The sequence below is a fragment of the Adiantum capillus-veneris genome, chromosome 16 (genome assembly GCF_014529385.1).
Source record: "Adiantum capillus-veneris isolate H3 chromosome 16, ASM1452938v2, whole genome shotgun sequence".
NCBI classification, from domain to species: Eukaryota; Viridiplantae; Streptophyta; class Polypodiopsida; order Polypodiales; family Pteridaceae; genus Adiantum; species Adiantum capillus-veneris.
The window spans coordinates 98,055,305-98,068,626 of record NC_140946.1 but is presented as its reverse complement, the minus strand read 5'-3'; the positions used below and the strand labels follow the sequence as shown (position 1 = coordinate 98,068,626).

The 13,322-nt window shown below is 41.9% G+C and overlaps 1 protein-coding gene across 1 annotated transcript; it reads left to right on the top strand.

Annotated features, from left to right (window-relative positions):
- The first annotated feature begins 8,039 nt into the window (after positions 1-8,039).
- LOC147439523 (uncharacterized) lies at positions 8,040-8,456 on the top strand. The gene has a single exon (XM_086484034.1). The coding sequence runs from the start codon at positions 8,040-8,042 to the stop codon at positions 8,454-8,456; it is 417 nt and encodes a 138-aa protein (XP_086340160.1).
- Positions 8,457-13,322: the final 4,866 nt, after the last annotated feature.

Below are 13,322 nucleotides of genomic sequence, written 5' to 3'. Positions count from 1 at the left end.
TTTTTGTTGCTCTCTCCACCCAAGCACTCTTGTAATTCTCATTAGGAATCTATTCTAATGAAATGCCCACTATGTTCATGCTAAATTCCGCTACACATAAGATTTTAGGCCATTAAATGTTACAACTACAATCAGGTGAAGGTGGCTATGGAGGGAAGAAGTGGAGAGTACTCAGAGTTAAGAGAAAAAAATTATGTTGTGGAGGGAAGAAAGAGAGAGAAAAAAATTATGTTGTGGAGGGATCATGACTGTAGAGAGAAATGCTGCAGCACACAGAGGTAATGGAGTTTTCCATTGCACTCAGCTGGAGCTGGAGTGGGAGAAGCATGAGGGGGAGAGAGAGAGAGAGAGAGAGAGAGAGAGAGAGAGAGAGAGAGAGAGAGAGAGAGAGAGAGAGATAATAAAGGAAGAGAGAGTGGGAGAGAGGACAGATCTGCAACCTTGAAGGATCTGCACTTTTTCAGAAAGAGACAGCCAAGAATGTTCCGTAATGGTTGGAAGAGGAAGTGACATGAGAGAAAAGGGGGGAAAGAGAGAGAGAGAGAGAGAGAGAGAGAGAGAGAGAGAGAGAGAGAGAGAGAGAGAGAGAGAGAGAGAGAGAGAGAGAGAGAGAGAGAGTTGGCTCACGTTTTAGAGAGAGAATATAGTGAGAGAATGTGAAAAATCTGCTTTTCTGGCAGGGGGGCTAAAAAGTGCCTCCTTTAGTGAGTTCTAAGTGAGAAAGAGTGTTTTATATGTTAGAGAGAGAAGAGGGGTGGGAAAAGGACATTTGGAAATTCATTTACCCCCCTCTTTTGGGTTACTAAATAAACTATTTTCAAATTCAAAATATAGAAATGGCTTTTTAAAAAATCTGAATATAGGCTTTTTTGCCCTCTCTTTTAGGCATGGTCAAACTTGGCTTAAGCTTTAAGCATTCCCTTAAACTGCCAAATAAAGAGGCCCTCCTATGCCCCATTCACTTCCTAATGCTATACAAAGTGTTGTCAAAAAGTTAACCATAGACCTATTGGAATTGAGACAAAACTATGTGAAGATCTCAAGATCTCAACAAGACCTAATGCCAAACAAAGTCATCAATGAAGCTATGAAGGTAGTAAAAGGATCTCGATCCCTAAGTCTTCCAATGCTCCTAGTCAAAAGTTACATGCCGACAATCAATAGAGGCCCACAACAACATCAAAGAATTCTTACAATAGGCCTAGCTAGAGAATCAAGTAGACAATGGAGTCTTTAGAATCAATGGAGGACAACCCAACCATCACAAATACAGATCCAAAGGTGATCAAATAGGTATGGCAAAAGAAACCTTTAATGCCAATTTGAGGATTCAATCTTACTTTAAGCAAAATAAAAGTTTGTGGTAGTAAGCACAAGAATGTGAAAGGGAAAGTCGCCACTGTGCAAAAAACACTTTTAGGTATAGTCAAAGTCAAGCTACTGAGTTATGAAATGAGAAAAGCATTAGTTCCCAAGCTTCAAGTCCTAATAATATATGTGCTTTGACTTGTAGTTATTATGCTTATGCTCAAGCTGGAAGAGTTGAGCATATCTAAGATGTGTCACTCATTGTGGATGAGATAAGCATAAGAGTCAAAGTCTACTAACTTAATCATGGTGGAGTGGCGTAGAGTCTAACACTCACACACAATGCATAATAAGATGAGCGCACCTATTCTTGAGAAAGAAACCCCTCAATAATCTTTCTGGCACAACATATTATTTTACATGCATTTATGTGTATTCATATAGGATGTCACATCATTGGACATATGCATTAGACACTCTTGTTTTCTTCCACCTATGTACCTTGAATCGACTAGAATAGGCAAGCAACTTTCCATCATGCTACCTTCTTATTTATATATGCATCAACAAATGATATGTTCAGTACTTTAATAATAATTCTCATGCTAAAAAGTACTCCAATAATGCATGTATCCAGGCATGGCCCTCCTACATCTACGGAGGTGCCGATTCATCTACCCAAGTTCTACCACTAGTTGTAGATCCAAAACTCCAGTAGGCACTCTCTTTATGGGATGAGTACCTCCGTTTGATGATGGGATTGTTTGATTGTTACAATCAACACAGGCAGCAGCAACTTGCGGTCTACGACCTTTCTTTGCATTCCATGCTATGGGGAAGCTAGGGAGGGACTCCCTACGTCTAGAGCCTCACATTGATGCCACCTCCTTATATGGTCCCATCTTACTGACCTACTCCCCTTCCATTCCAGGGTACCACTCCCTTCCATTGCACGGCCCCATGCCACTCCATTTTAATCTTGCTTCACCCAAGCATCGTTGATGCACTTCTTCTAGCAGCATGCACTAACGTTCATTGGAGGGGAGCGAGCTCCAAGAGAGGTGGAGCGGTAGGGGATCCTATGGATTTTACTTGTTTTGGGGGGGGTGTGTGTGTGTGTTGGGGGGGGGGGGGGGTGGGGGGGGGGACGGAGTCCCCTATTTTAGAGTGTGTCGTCCCAGAAGTAGAGAATGAGATTACTGACGCATACATGCTAGACACACATGGGCACTACTATAGAGTAAAGTATGGTGGGGAAGTGGAGTTTGGAATAGCAAATCGTAGGGCATTTTGATGCCATCTTCAAATTCTTATACATTCAACATATAAGAATTTTTTTGTAAAGTTCAAAGATTAGCAGCCCAGTCATGCATGCTACATCAAGAACACATTGCATGCTTCCTCAATGAGAAATTTTCATCATAGTTGTTGGAGGGCAACATTAAAACATTTATGAAAAACAAGCAATCTAGTGTACGACACGGAGTGGCCAACCAGGTAAAAGATCCAAACAGGAGCTATCAAAGAGGCAACATGGCAGATGCGGAGTGGTAGTGGGCCATGCAAGAAAAGGGCATCAAGCTGCAACGGGGTCATCCTACAGACAGCAGCACAAAGCTCGGGCCAGACAAACCCCCACACACTATGGCTCAGAAGGAAAAGAAACTTGGAAGTACAAATATGTAAGTTTGGTTAAATTGGAACCTAAACCAGTTCAAAAAGGTTTTAGTTAATGAATTTCTTTTTTTATTGCTAACTTAGGAAAATATTACTCTGAGTCGACCAACCTGAAAGATTGTCAATTTTTGAGAGCAACACATAGAATTTGAAACTTGGCAATGGTTTTTGGAGAACCATCACATCTCTCACGAGAACTCATCGATCCGATCTCTACAGGTGGTAATTCTAGACAAATCATATATATATTTTTTTGGAGTTGTTAATTTGTTTAATTTGATTTTGGTTAATGTCGAGTCAAGGAAATTGAATGTACATGCATGTGAAAAAGGAGGAGGAGGATTTGGACAGATTGAAAATTATTTCTAGTCCTCTCTTAAAGTCCCAATGTGGCACAAAAAAAACTCTATGAGCATATGATACACAACTGAATTAAAGTTCCATCTTATTTCTAACTTTTGTATATAGTTGGTCTTTTGCAGTTTAAATTGTCAAGGTAAGTTATATTCAAACTCTATTGTTTATTTTTTTGTTCACACTTTTTCCAAAAAAAAGATGTTTCATATTTTTTATGCAGGTAAAAAATAAAGGTGCTCATTTGGGTTACGCAAAATTGGGTGGCCCAAATGAGTACCATTATTTTTTAATAGCCATGTAGTGATAGTATCGTCGACAACAGGCGCGGTAATAAATGTAGTAATAGTTGCGGATATATTTCCATGCCCATTATCGTGTTATTGCGGACAAACCATTGCCACGGCTATGACTGCATCTAGTATCGCACATGCAATTTTCTCTCTCTCCTTTCCCATTTGTTATTTGGTGGTAATAGAAGCGGTTCTCAATTTCTCCTCCTATAGTGAAGCTACTAGATATAGAAGGAGGTCACTCCAAAGAGGGACAAGGACACATATCACCACAAAGCTGGATTGGTCCCATCTGAGTGTGTAAATTATTTTATTTTATAACATTGCTTCCACTAAGTAATAGATAAGTACTTAGAAATGATGAAATTGAAAGGGACTCTCTAAGAAACACCATACACTTGTTTGATGAATTAGGAAAGAAATGATTTGGATAGTTTGAATGAACTACAAAGGAATTATTTAATCATCTTTAAAATAGATTATTACAAGTCCACCTCTGATTCCGTGATATATTTTTCTCTTCAAGTGAAGAGCAATGATGGCTATGTGGCCACTTTCAAGTCGGCTACCCCGTTGGATGATGAGTCTCTAGTTAGATCATGCCTGTCTCTCTATATCGTTAAGATACCATTTCGTGATCCTTCGGGAATGGTTAGGTGGTATGGGAAATTGGTTAGGGTGTATGTATGGCCGAACATTTGGGTGATGTTTTCCATCTTGGTTTTTGAATAAAGGAATCGGTGTTGTTTTTTCACCCCCTATGTAGGTGATCTTGATACAAGTAGAGTACTAGTCATGGTTTCTTGAGTTGATAATGATGTCTATTTTCTGTGAGACCTCTCAAAAAAACCTTTTGGGTATAGCTAGGAACCAAGAGAAAGAAACTATTGCAGAGCAAGGTACCTATAGATTGTGCTTAAAATTGGTAGTGCTCTAGGAAACTATCTCTAAATGCAATATTATTGCACACCTAAGGGATGTGGAAAGAGTATTGGATTCATCTCATCAAGCTTGTTTTTTTGTGCAATCACATGGGCCTATTCTTTGATAGCCCAAAACAATGCAAAAGGCATTAGCATGGGTGAATAAATCTACAATGATCCTATGATATGAAATCCTTTGTCGGACATGAAGGTTTAGTAGGATCTTGTTTAAAGCATCATCCCTGGGAATGAATTTATTATAGGATAAGCTAAAGGATAGGATAGGGTATCTCTAACCACAAACAAACACTCCTATCTGGCATTTTAAAGGTATGTGGCATTGTGTGAGATTCCAATATGGGTAGGAGAATTCATGATGTTATAGCCAGTCAGGGGTTCCTGGAGGAGAAGTGCTTAGAAATGATTTGGTTGATATGTATGATAAATATGGTGATTTAAGAAAAGCATGATGGGCTCTTGTGAAACGTTTAGTTTGGGATGTCATATCTTGGAGTAGTTTGATAATGAGATATGCTCTTTGGGTGTGGCAAGCAAGCTCTAGATTGTCTTTTCACCAAGAGAAAAGGAGAAGCCTTTCTTTGAATGTGATTATCTACACTTGCATGATGAAGAGAGCCCCCCCACAAAGTGCTTAATGAGCTTCTTGTTTACAATTTCATCTTCAAGATTGCACTCATTGGGAGATATGTTGATAGGGCATACTTTGAGTAGAGGCCCTCCCCCACAGGCTTGCGCCCTTGTCCTACAGGCTCGTGCACTCCACTTGGGTGCCCACAGGCTCGCGCCACTCCCCCCCTCAGCTCGCACTAGCGCCACCCTCCCGAGGCCCTTACCTGGTCAGCAGCGGGCTCATTTTTGAGTACCTGCTGCATTTTTGACTACTCACACCAAGCTTGGACAGGTCCAGCCCTACACGTAGGCCCTTTTCCAAGAATGTAGGTCCAGCCATACACACAGGAATTCTGTGAGAAATAAATTTTCAAAAATACAATTTCTGCAATTTTTCACAAAAATTTTGCAATTCTTGCAACTTTTTCAGTAGTACAGAACAGGTGCCTTGTGCAAACCGACACCGAGACGGGCCCGACATGGCGAAAGGAGTGACCAAAGAAGAACTAGCCAAGATAGACGACAAACTCCACACCGCAATCAAAGAGAACAAGGAGTTAGTGAACTCCACCATCAACACTATCATCAACCGCCTCTCCAAGCTTGAGAAAGAGGTGGAAGCCTTGCATAAGGAAAAAGAAGAATGGACCAAGGAGAAAGAGACTAAAGAACAAGAGTACAAGAAGGAGACCGACAAGTGGAAAGGAACCCAAGAGAATGGAAAAAGGAGAAGGAGGAAATGCAAGAACAAATGGCCATCCTCAAGGCCTGCATCGCTTCCCTCACCCCCGAAGAAGGGGAAATCAATAATGAAACCAAAGAGGCCATTGAAGAGGAGCTCACTAAAACCCTCACCAAACGCTTGGAAGACAAGCTCGAAGCAACGAAAGAGGGATGGGTAGAAGTGGTCAAGAAGAACATCAAGAAAGAAGCAAAAGAGGATGCACACAAGGAAGAAGCTCTCCTTGTACACACCACCCTCGAAGAGGAAAAAATGCGCCATGCCCATAGCCTCAACATACGAGTCACCGGCATTGAAGAAGTGAAGAACTCCACCCCCGAGAAAGATGGCAAGACTTTATGTACCACTCTTGGATACAAAATAGAGGAATCAACCCCCTTCACCGAAGCTTGGCGAGCCGGCAAAGACCCCATCAAGAATAGGCCTCTTATCCTCCAATTTTCATCGGAGGAAGCACGGACCCTTTTCATTTGAAAGAGGGTAATTTTACGAGGTCTCACAGCCCCCCCCCTCACAAGGATGCAAGTAGAGAATAGAAGAGCATGCATGCCTCAGATACAACAAGCGCGCAAAGAAGGAAAACGGGCCTCCTATAGCGACGGTCGCGTCATCATTGATGGCAAAGCCGTAGCATAGGGACTCACGGCCTATGAGACACTATATGAGGAGATACACATGGCAGTTTGGAAATGCAATGGCTCTTTGTGGACACATTGAGGGAGACTGGAAGAGGTGATGCATGGTAGAGACATCATTCTCCTCACAGAGACACACGAGAGTTCAGAGAGAGGCCTACCCCAAGTACAGGATTACCAATGGGAGTCTACACACAGGAAGTGTACACGGCACAACACTTCTAGAGGATCTGGTGGAGTAGCAGTCCTCTATCGCCACTCACTTCATAGCAGGATACAGATAGTAGCACGCGATCCAGAGGCACGCTACATGTGGATACGGATTGAGCTATATGAGGAGCACATCCTCTACATCGTCGTATGCTACTTTGCACCTAGCAACTCCAGGTTTGCATAGACAAGTGGAGGGGAGACAGAGGAGGTATACACACACGGAGGAGATGAGGAGGATGATACACACTCACCATATGCATGTCTTAGGGATGAGATCATGGAGTACTCTAGAATGGGTGAAGTCTTCCTCACGGGGGATTTCAATGCCAGGACATAGAGTAGACAGTGTGATATTTACGACTTCGACGACCCAGAGCTACTCTCCACTATGGAGGCCATAGGGGCAAAGAGGATCTCTAGTGATACCACCACACCCACACTATATGGGAGGCACCTAGTTCGCTTGGGATCAAAACACCGTCTCGTTGTCTATAACGGGATGGCGCAATGGCCATCATCCCGCGGCTTGACTTGTATACCGCCATCAGTAGCCAGCGGAGGTAGTACAATGGACTACATCATTGTCTTCAGAGAGACAGCCCACCTACTCACATCCTTCACCATCCCACCATTGCCTATTGGGGATGACCATGCATATCTCGCCCTCTCTCTCACTGGCTCACCCATCTCACAGACACCACCTACATCCACACCATACACCACTATACACTTCACACATGAGCTAGCCCACATTTACTCATCAAATGTATATGAGGGGATCTACACTCTCGACCCAGACACACAACTCTCTACACTCACTAGCCAGCTCTCAGCAGTTCTACACACCTCAGCCCTCAGCTGCTTTCCACACACTACCCACAGTGGCCAACCTCCTCCCTCTGGGACGATGCCCCAGAATCGCTGGTACGACGGGGAGTGCAGAGATCTATACAGACCGCTGCGGGCTCGACGAGCCTTAGAGGAGATTACTGAGAGCGAGGTCAGATGAGAGATGAAGGCCATCACACGTCGTAAACGGCGGGCCTTCGAGGAGGCATAGGAGCTTGAGCTATACCACCTTCTTATGAGTACAGACTGCACCACAACATGGAAGATTCTGAGAGAGCCATGCCCCACCACCCCCCTAGAGGACCCCCACATTTGGCATGATTATTCCGAGCGCTTGTACCAGATACCTGCGCAGCCACTGATCCCAGATCCATCTGATCCTCGACCTACCACCTCGACTTTCTTCACATCTAGCATGGTGGAGAGGGCCATTCGACGCCTTCAGTATGGCCGATCAGCAAATCACACTGGACTACAGAGTGAGCACTTGATATATGCAGCAGACACTCTTTTCCCCTTGATAGCGCGTCTCTTCAACCGTGCCTTGGTTGAGGGACTACCAGAGGAGTGGAGTATGCACACCATCGTGCCTATCCACAAGTCTAGCGACACCCTGGATCCAGGGAACTACAGGACTATCATGATTGGCCACACACTGACCAAACTATATGGGGCTATTCTTCAGGCAGAGCTTAGCACGCATGCAGAGGCCTCAGGGATACGAGCATCAGGACACGTAGGCTTTCGACTCACTTTCTTGACTATCGACCACATTTTCGTGCTTCGTTGCTTGATCAATGGAGCGAAAGCACGGAAGAGGAGACTCTACTAGTGCTTTGTGGATTTCCGCAAGGCCTTTGACACTATCCCTAGAGAGAGACTCTTCCAGCACCTTCAGGAGCTACAGACACCATCTGAGATGATATGGGGCATTCATTCTTTATACGCACAGGTCTCTGGTACAGTGCGCTACCCAGGTGGACTATCGGATTCCATTGCTAGCACTATTGGTATGAAGCAAGGATGTCCCCTCTCCCCGACTCTATTTGGTCTCTACATCGACGAGATATCAGATTACATTCTACGTGTAGGTATACCATTACATATTATGCTTTATGTTGATGATATCATTCTAGTGATAGCCGTTTTCCGGCTTTCCATAATTGCCATAGTAAGCTACCTCACCCTACCAAATTCACCCAAACACTATGGCTATCCCTACCATTTCACTGTAAATAGGCGTGTGTGAGTTAGGGGGCTTTTCCCATATCTTCTTAAAATCCTCAGCTAGCTAGCCACTGGGCTAGTTGAGCCAAAAAAATAAAAAAAATAAAAAAAAATAAAAGTATATTATGGCCTCTTTGTGTGTAGATATTTCATTGTATATATGGCCTAAATATAGGGATTTTTTATAATTATTTTGGTATTATATTAAAATATTTCTACTTAGGTGTGTTTTATTAAACCTATGTACACCTTCTTTCATCCTCTACACCATAATTATATTTTTTGCCAATATGTACATACTCTAACCTCATAATTTTCCTTTATACAAATCACTCCCACATTTTCACCCTCACCCTCATGAAAACAAAAAATTGATTTCTACTCATTGGTTACTTTTATTATATTATTTACTTGTATACCTTTTCCTCTTTCACCCAAAATAATTCAAGAAGGGACCATATCATATGATTCCAATATCTTTCCATATCCATAACTCCTCCATATTTTTATTATTATTTTTACTCATTATTCTAACACCATGTGCTCATTGAGCTAAAGTCCATGAATAGTCCATACACTAGACCCACCATGTATATATTTCTTTATTCACCAATAATCCTCCTCCATGCATGGGTCAAGGGCAACTTGGATGCTTTGTATTATAATATGACAAAGGAGGGGCTCACTCTTGGATGCATTGTACAAATTCAACAAAGGAGGGGCTCACTCTTGGATGCATTGTACAAATTCAACAAAGGAGGGGGCCATTAAAAGACTTTTGCAGGCATAAAAAACAGGCTTTTTGGTGAGAATTTTGGCACCTATCTCCACTTCGAATTTGGAGTGGTGGTCGAAAGAGAAAATGTAGCCCACGCTCTGAATAATCACCTCAAATTTTTTCATAATTTTTGGAGCTACCAGCGTTGAACTATGATTTTTTGAGTGGACCCCAATCTACCCACTTTTCTCACAAGTAGCCCTTCGTCTTCTCTCACCCTTCCAAACACCTACTCACTCTTACACATCCCTCCCTCTCCTTCCCTCACTCAAACCTGCAAATTCCATGGATTCTCCCACCCTCTTCACCATTACCCTTCTCTCTCATCCCTATAGTTCTTTTATGAACCTCTACATACATACACCCTCTCCATGTCTCTCTCTATTGCTTCTATGTTACAATTTCATTTACCTCTCCTAAAAATATCTAAAATTCAGCATCTTAACCATGATAACTTCTGCAAATTGAGGATTTTTCATCAACAAATCCTCTTTTCATCGTGGTGGTCAACCGTGGCGGCGGCGTAAAGAAGCGAAGAAGAAGAAGAAGACCAGCGGTCATTTTTTCCACAATCTACACAAGGGTGAGTTCAAGGTTCTTCAAAGCTTCACCATCTCAATGATTCTCTTTTAATTCACCCCTCTTCCTTCATCAAATCTTCTCATCCTACCCATTGTAAATGTATCACTAACAATTCTAGTGATTATTACCACTAACAACTAACTTTTCTTGTAAAAATGCACCCACACTATCAACATATGGAGTAGGCAACCGCACAAGTAAACCAAATTCACTCACTCCCATGGAAGTTTCTCTCCTTTCACCACATCAATAATTCTCTTACTTGAGCCCACATCCATGTGACTCAAGAGAAAAGAGAGACCCCATTCTCATTTGAAATTCATAAAAATTCATAATCCTTGATCTTTCCTAATAAAATTGATTAGGCTTAATCCTAATCAAGGCTTCTAAAACTTATAAATAGAACCCATTCCTCCTTGTAAAAGAGATCACTATACCATTGCACACTAGATTGAGCGTACCACACACCAGTTCTATCTTGGTTGTAAAGAGAGAGTAAGCTTTCTATACACCATCACCTTGGTGCATAGAAAAGCTTGAGCTAGTTTGAGTGAGTGCGAGTAGAAGATATTCTTCCTACCATTGTTGTGTCTACCCCAACATCAATGAATTGGTAGTTTTGGGTGCAATTCATGTCCAAAGGCTCACGCTTCTCCTCCAATTTGGCTTGGCAAACTCATTCAGCTTCATAAGGTGACTTGTTGTTGCTTGTGATTCATTGGCTATTGTTTGGCTACCATTGTAAGAGGGTGGATGGTGAGAGGGCTCCCATAACCCTAAGACAATGTGCTAGTGATGCTATAACCAAATCTTGTCACTTGATTCCGCAAGCTCTAAGTTCCTTTTTGTGCGAAATATAAAGTTGAAGCTAAGTTGTACACCATCTCTCTCTCTCTCTCTCTCTCTCTCTCTCTCTCTCTCGTGTTTTAGTGTGTGAGGGTGTTCCATTGGTGTTAGGGTTAGTGTAAATTCCTTGCTTGTTTGTGGGTTGCTCTAACGATTCTCCTCTTTTGCGTCCTAGTTTGCTCTTAAACTAGGTGGTGCCCCTTGTGTAGTTGGGATTTGGCTGTGGGTTTGTTGTTTTGGTTTGTGTTGTGTTGTATCCCAGCCCCATTGAGCAGCACGGGAGCCTTGAAGGGTGTCTAGAGGTTGATCTTCTTGTTGCCCGCCCCGGACCGTCTCAATTTTGGTGCCCCTACTGAGGAGCGATTGTGTGCTTAGTGTTGTTGTATTGCATGAATGCTTGAATTTCAGCATAATCAAGTAGATTTTATGAATCATGAAAACATGTATGACCGAGTTTAATTTCAAGGAAACAAAAATTGATCTAGAATATGGTTCGGATTATGCATAACATAAGAAAGGAAAAAAACATTTTCACATAAAAGTCTAGAATTCATGTTGAAAGACCTTTCAAAACTTTGTGTAGCTAGTTGATGATTGTTTGGAACTAATCTTTGTGTGGTTCTAGCATTGAGAGACTATGACACGCTATACCTTTGATGATATCCCAATCTTCTTCAAAAATCCAGAAGAAGATGTTGATGATTTTCTTGCTGATTTTAGAATGGTTTGTCATATCCTTGGTAAAATGGATGACATTGAAAAAGGGGATTTTCTATTGCTATGCCTTAGAGGCAACGCTGAGCAATGGTTTTGGAGTATGTCTTCTCAGATTGAAGATGGATATACCCAAATCTCCAAAGCTTTGAAGGCCAGATTCTCTAAAGTTCCAACAGCGGAGAAAGCATGGGCTTCACTACGGAGACTTCAACAACATGGTGAAGACTACTATGCTTATGAGGATATTTTTTCTCGTCAATGGGAAGGATGTGGATTGAGTTCTACATTTCTAGATTATGTAAAAATGGATCAATTTATTTTGGGTTTGTCTCCTTTCCTAAAGACTAAGGTTACTTGTAGTGGACCCTCTACCTTTGAAGAAGTGGTCACTATTGCCCGAAGGAAGTTTCACAAGTACTTCTACATCAAAAATGGTTTCCATCATGCTGGAAGAACCAACCATCATGAAAGTGTTTCTATCAAGGAGTCATCTCCTTTGCCATACTTGTCTCCTTCTACTCCGACAAATGTTGAAGAAGTTACTTATATGCCAACTGATTATTCAAGTGCTAAAGTGTGTGGCCAAGATTCAAATGTGGAATCTCTTTCTTCTACCTTTATCACAAGCATGCAAAAATCGACACAAGATATCTCAAATGGCATTGATGATTCAATAATGGATACATCCAACCTTTTGGCGGAGGATCAATTTCTAGTCCGAGCAGACAAAGCTTTTGTGCAACATGACTCTATGGAGAATGAAGGCCTTGAAGGTAACCTTGATCTTATGGAATGTTCTGAGAGTGTATCTTGTCTAAAAGAAGAGAGTGAAGAAGAAGATGAAATCATAGGTGGAGAGATCATAGACCACATTGATCATAAAGAGATGATTGTGTACATGGAATGCCAACTCCAAAACAAAGTAGAAGAGTGTGAGTTGAATCCATGTGAGGATAATCTTGAAGAAGTGTTTGAGGATGTTGAAAAGCATTGGTATGACCCATGTATGTTAAGCATGGAGGAACCTATCATGCAAGAAGCCAAATGTTTCACAAAATCAAACAGTAATCCATCAACCTTTGAAGTGGTACGATGTGTGGAGTTACAACCTTGCCAAAGGGGGGGCTTAGAAGGGGATGAAGAACATGGGAGAGTAGTAAAAGATAAAATCATAAAAGGAAACTATCAAAAGGGTATCATTCTCTCCAATGGTGTTTTAGTGGGTGGCTCTTCATTCATGGGACAATCTCTTAGCAAGAAAATCCAAGCTCTTGAATCCCCAATCATCTTCACATTGGGTTTCACCTCTTCAAGGTCAACTTCTCCTCTCTTCACATATACCTTTGATCGGGGACACCATACCTTCTTAAGTGGAAGAGGACATGAATACTTGGTGATAAACGGATGTTTCCAAATCTTCTTCACTTGGTTCTTTGTTGTCTGGAGGTCGCACATTGTGATGCTTCTAGTCTTCATCATAGATGAAAAACTTGTTGATTGCTACATGTGGATATTTCATCAATCAGTACCAAAATCAGTTCTCTTCCA

What these genes read in the sequence shown, in the direction of transcription:
- LOC147439523 (XM_086484034.1), top strand. Translation starts at nt 8,040, where the DNA reads ATGGTGGAGAGGGCCATTCGACGCCTTCAGTATGGCCGATCAGCAAAT.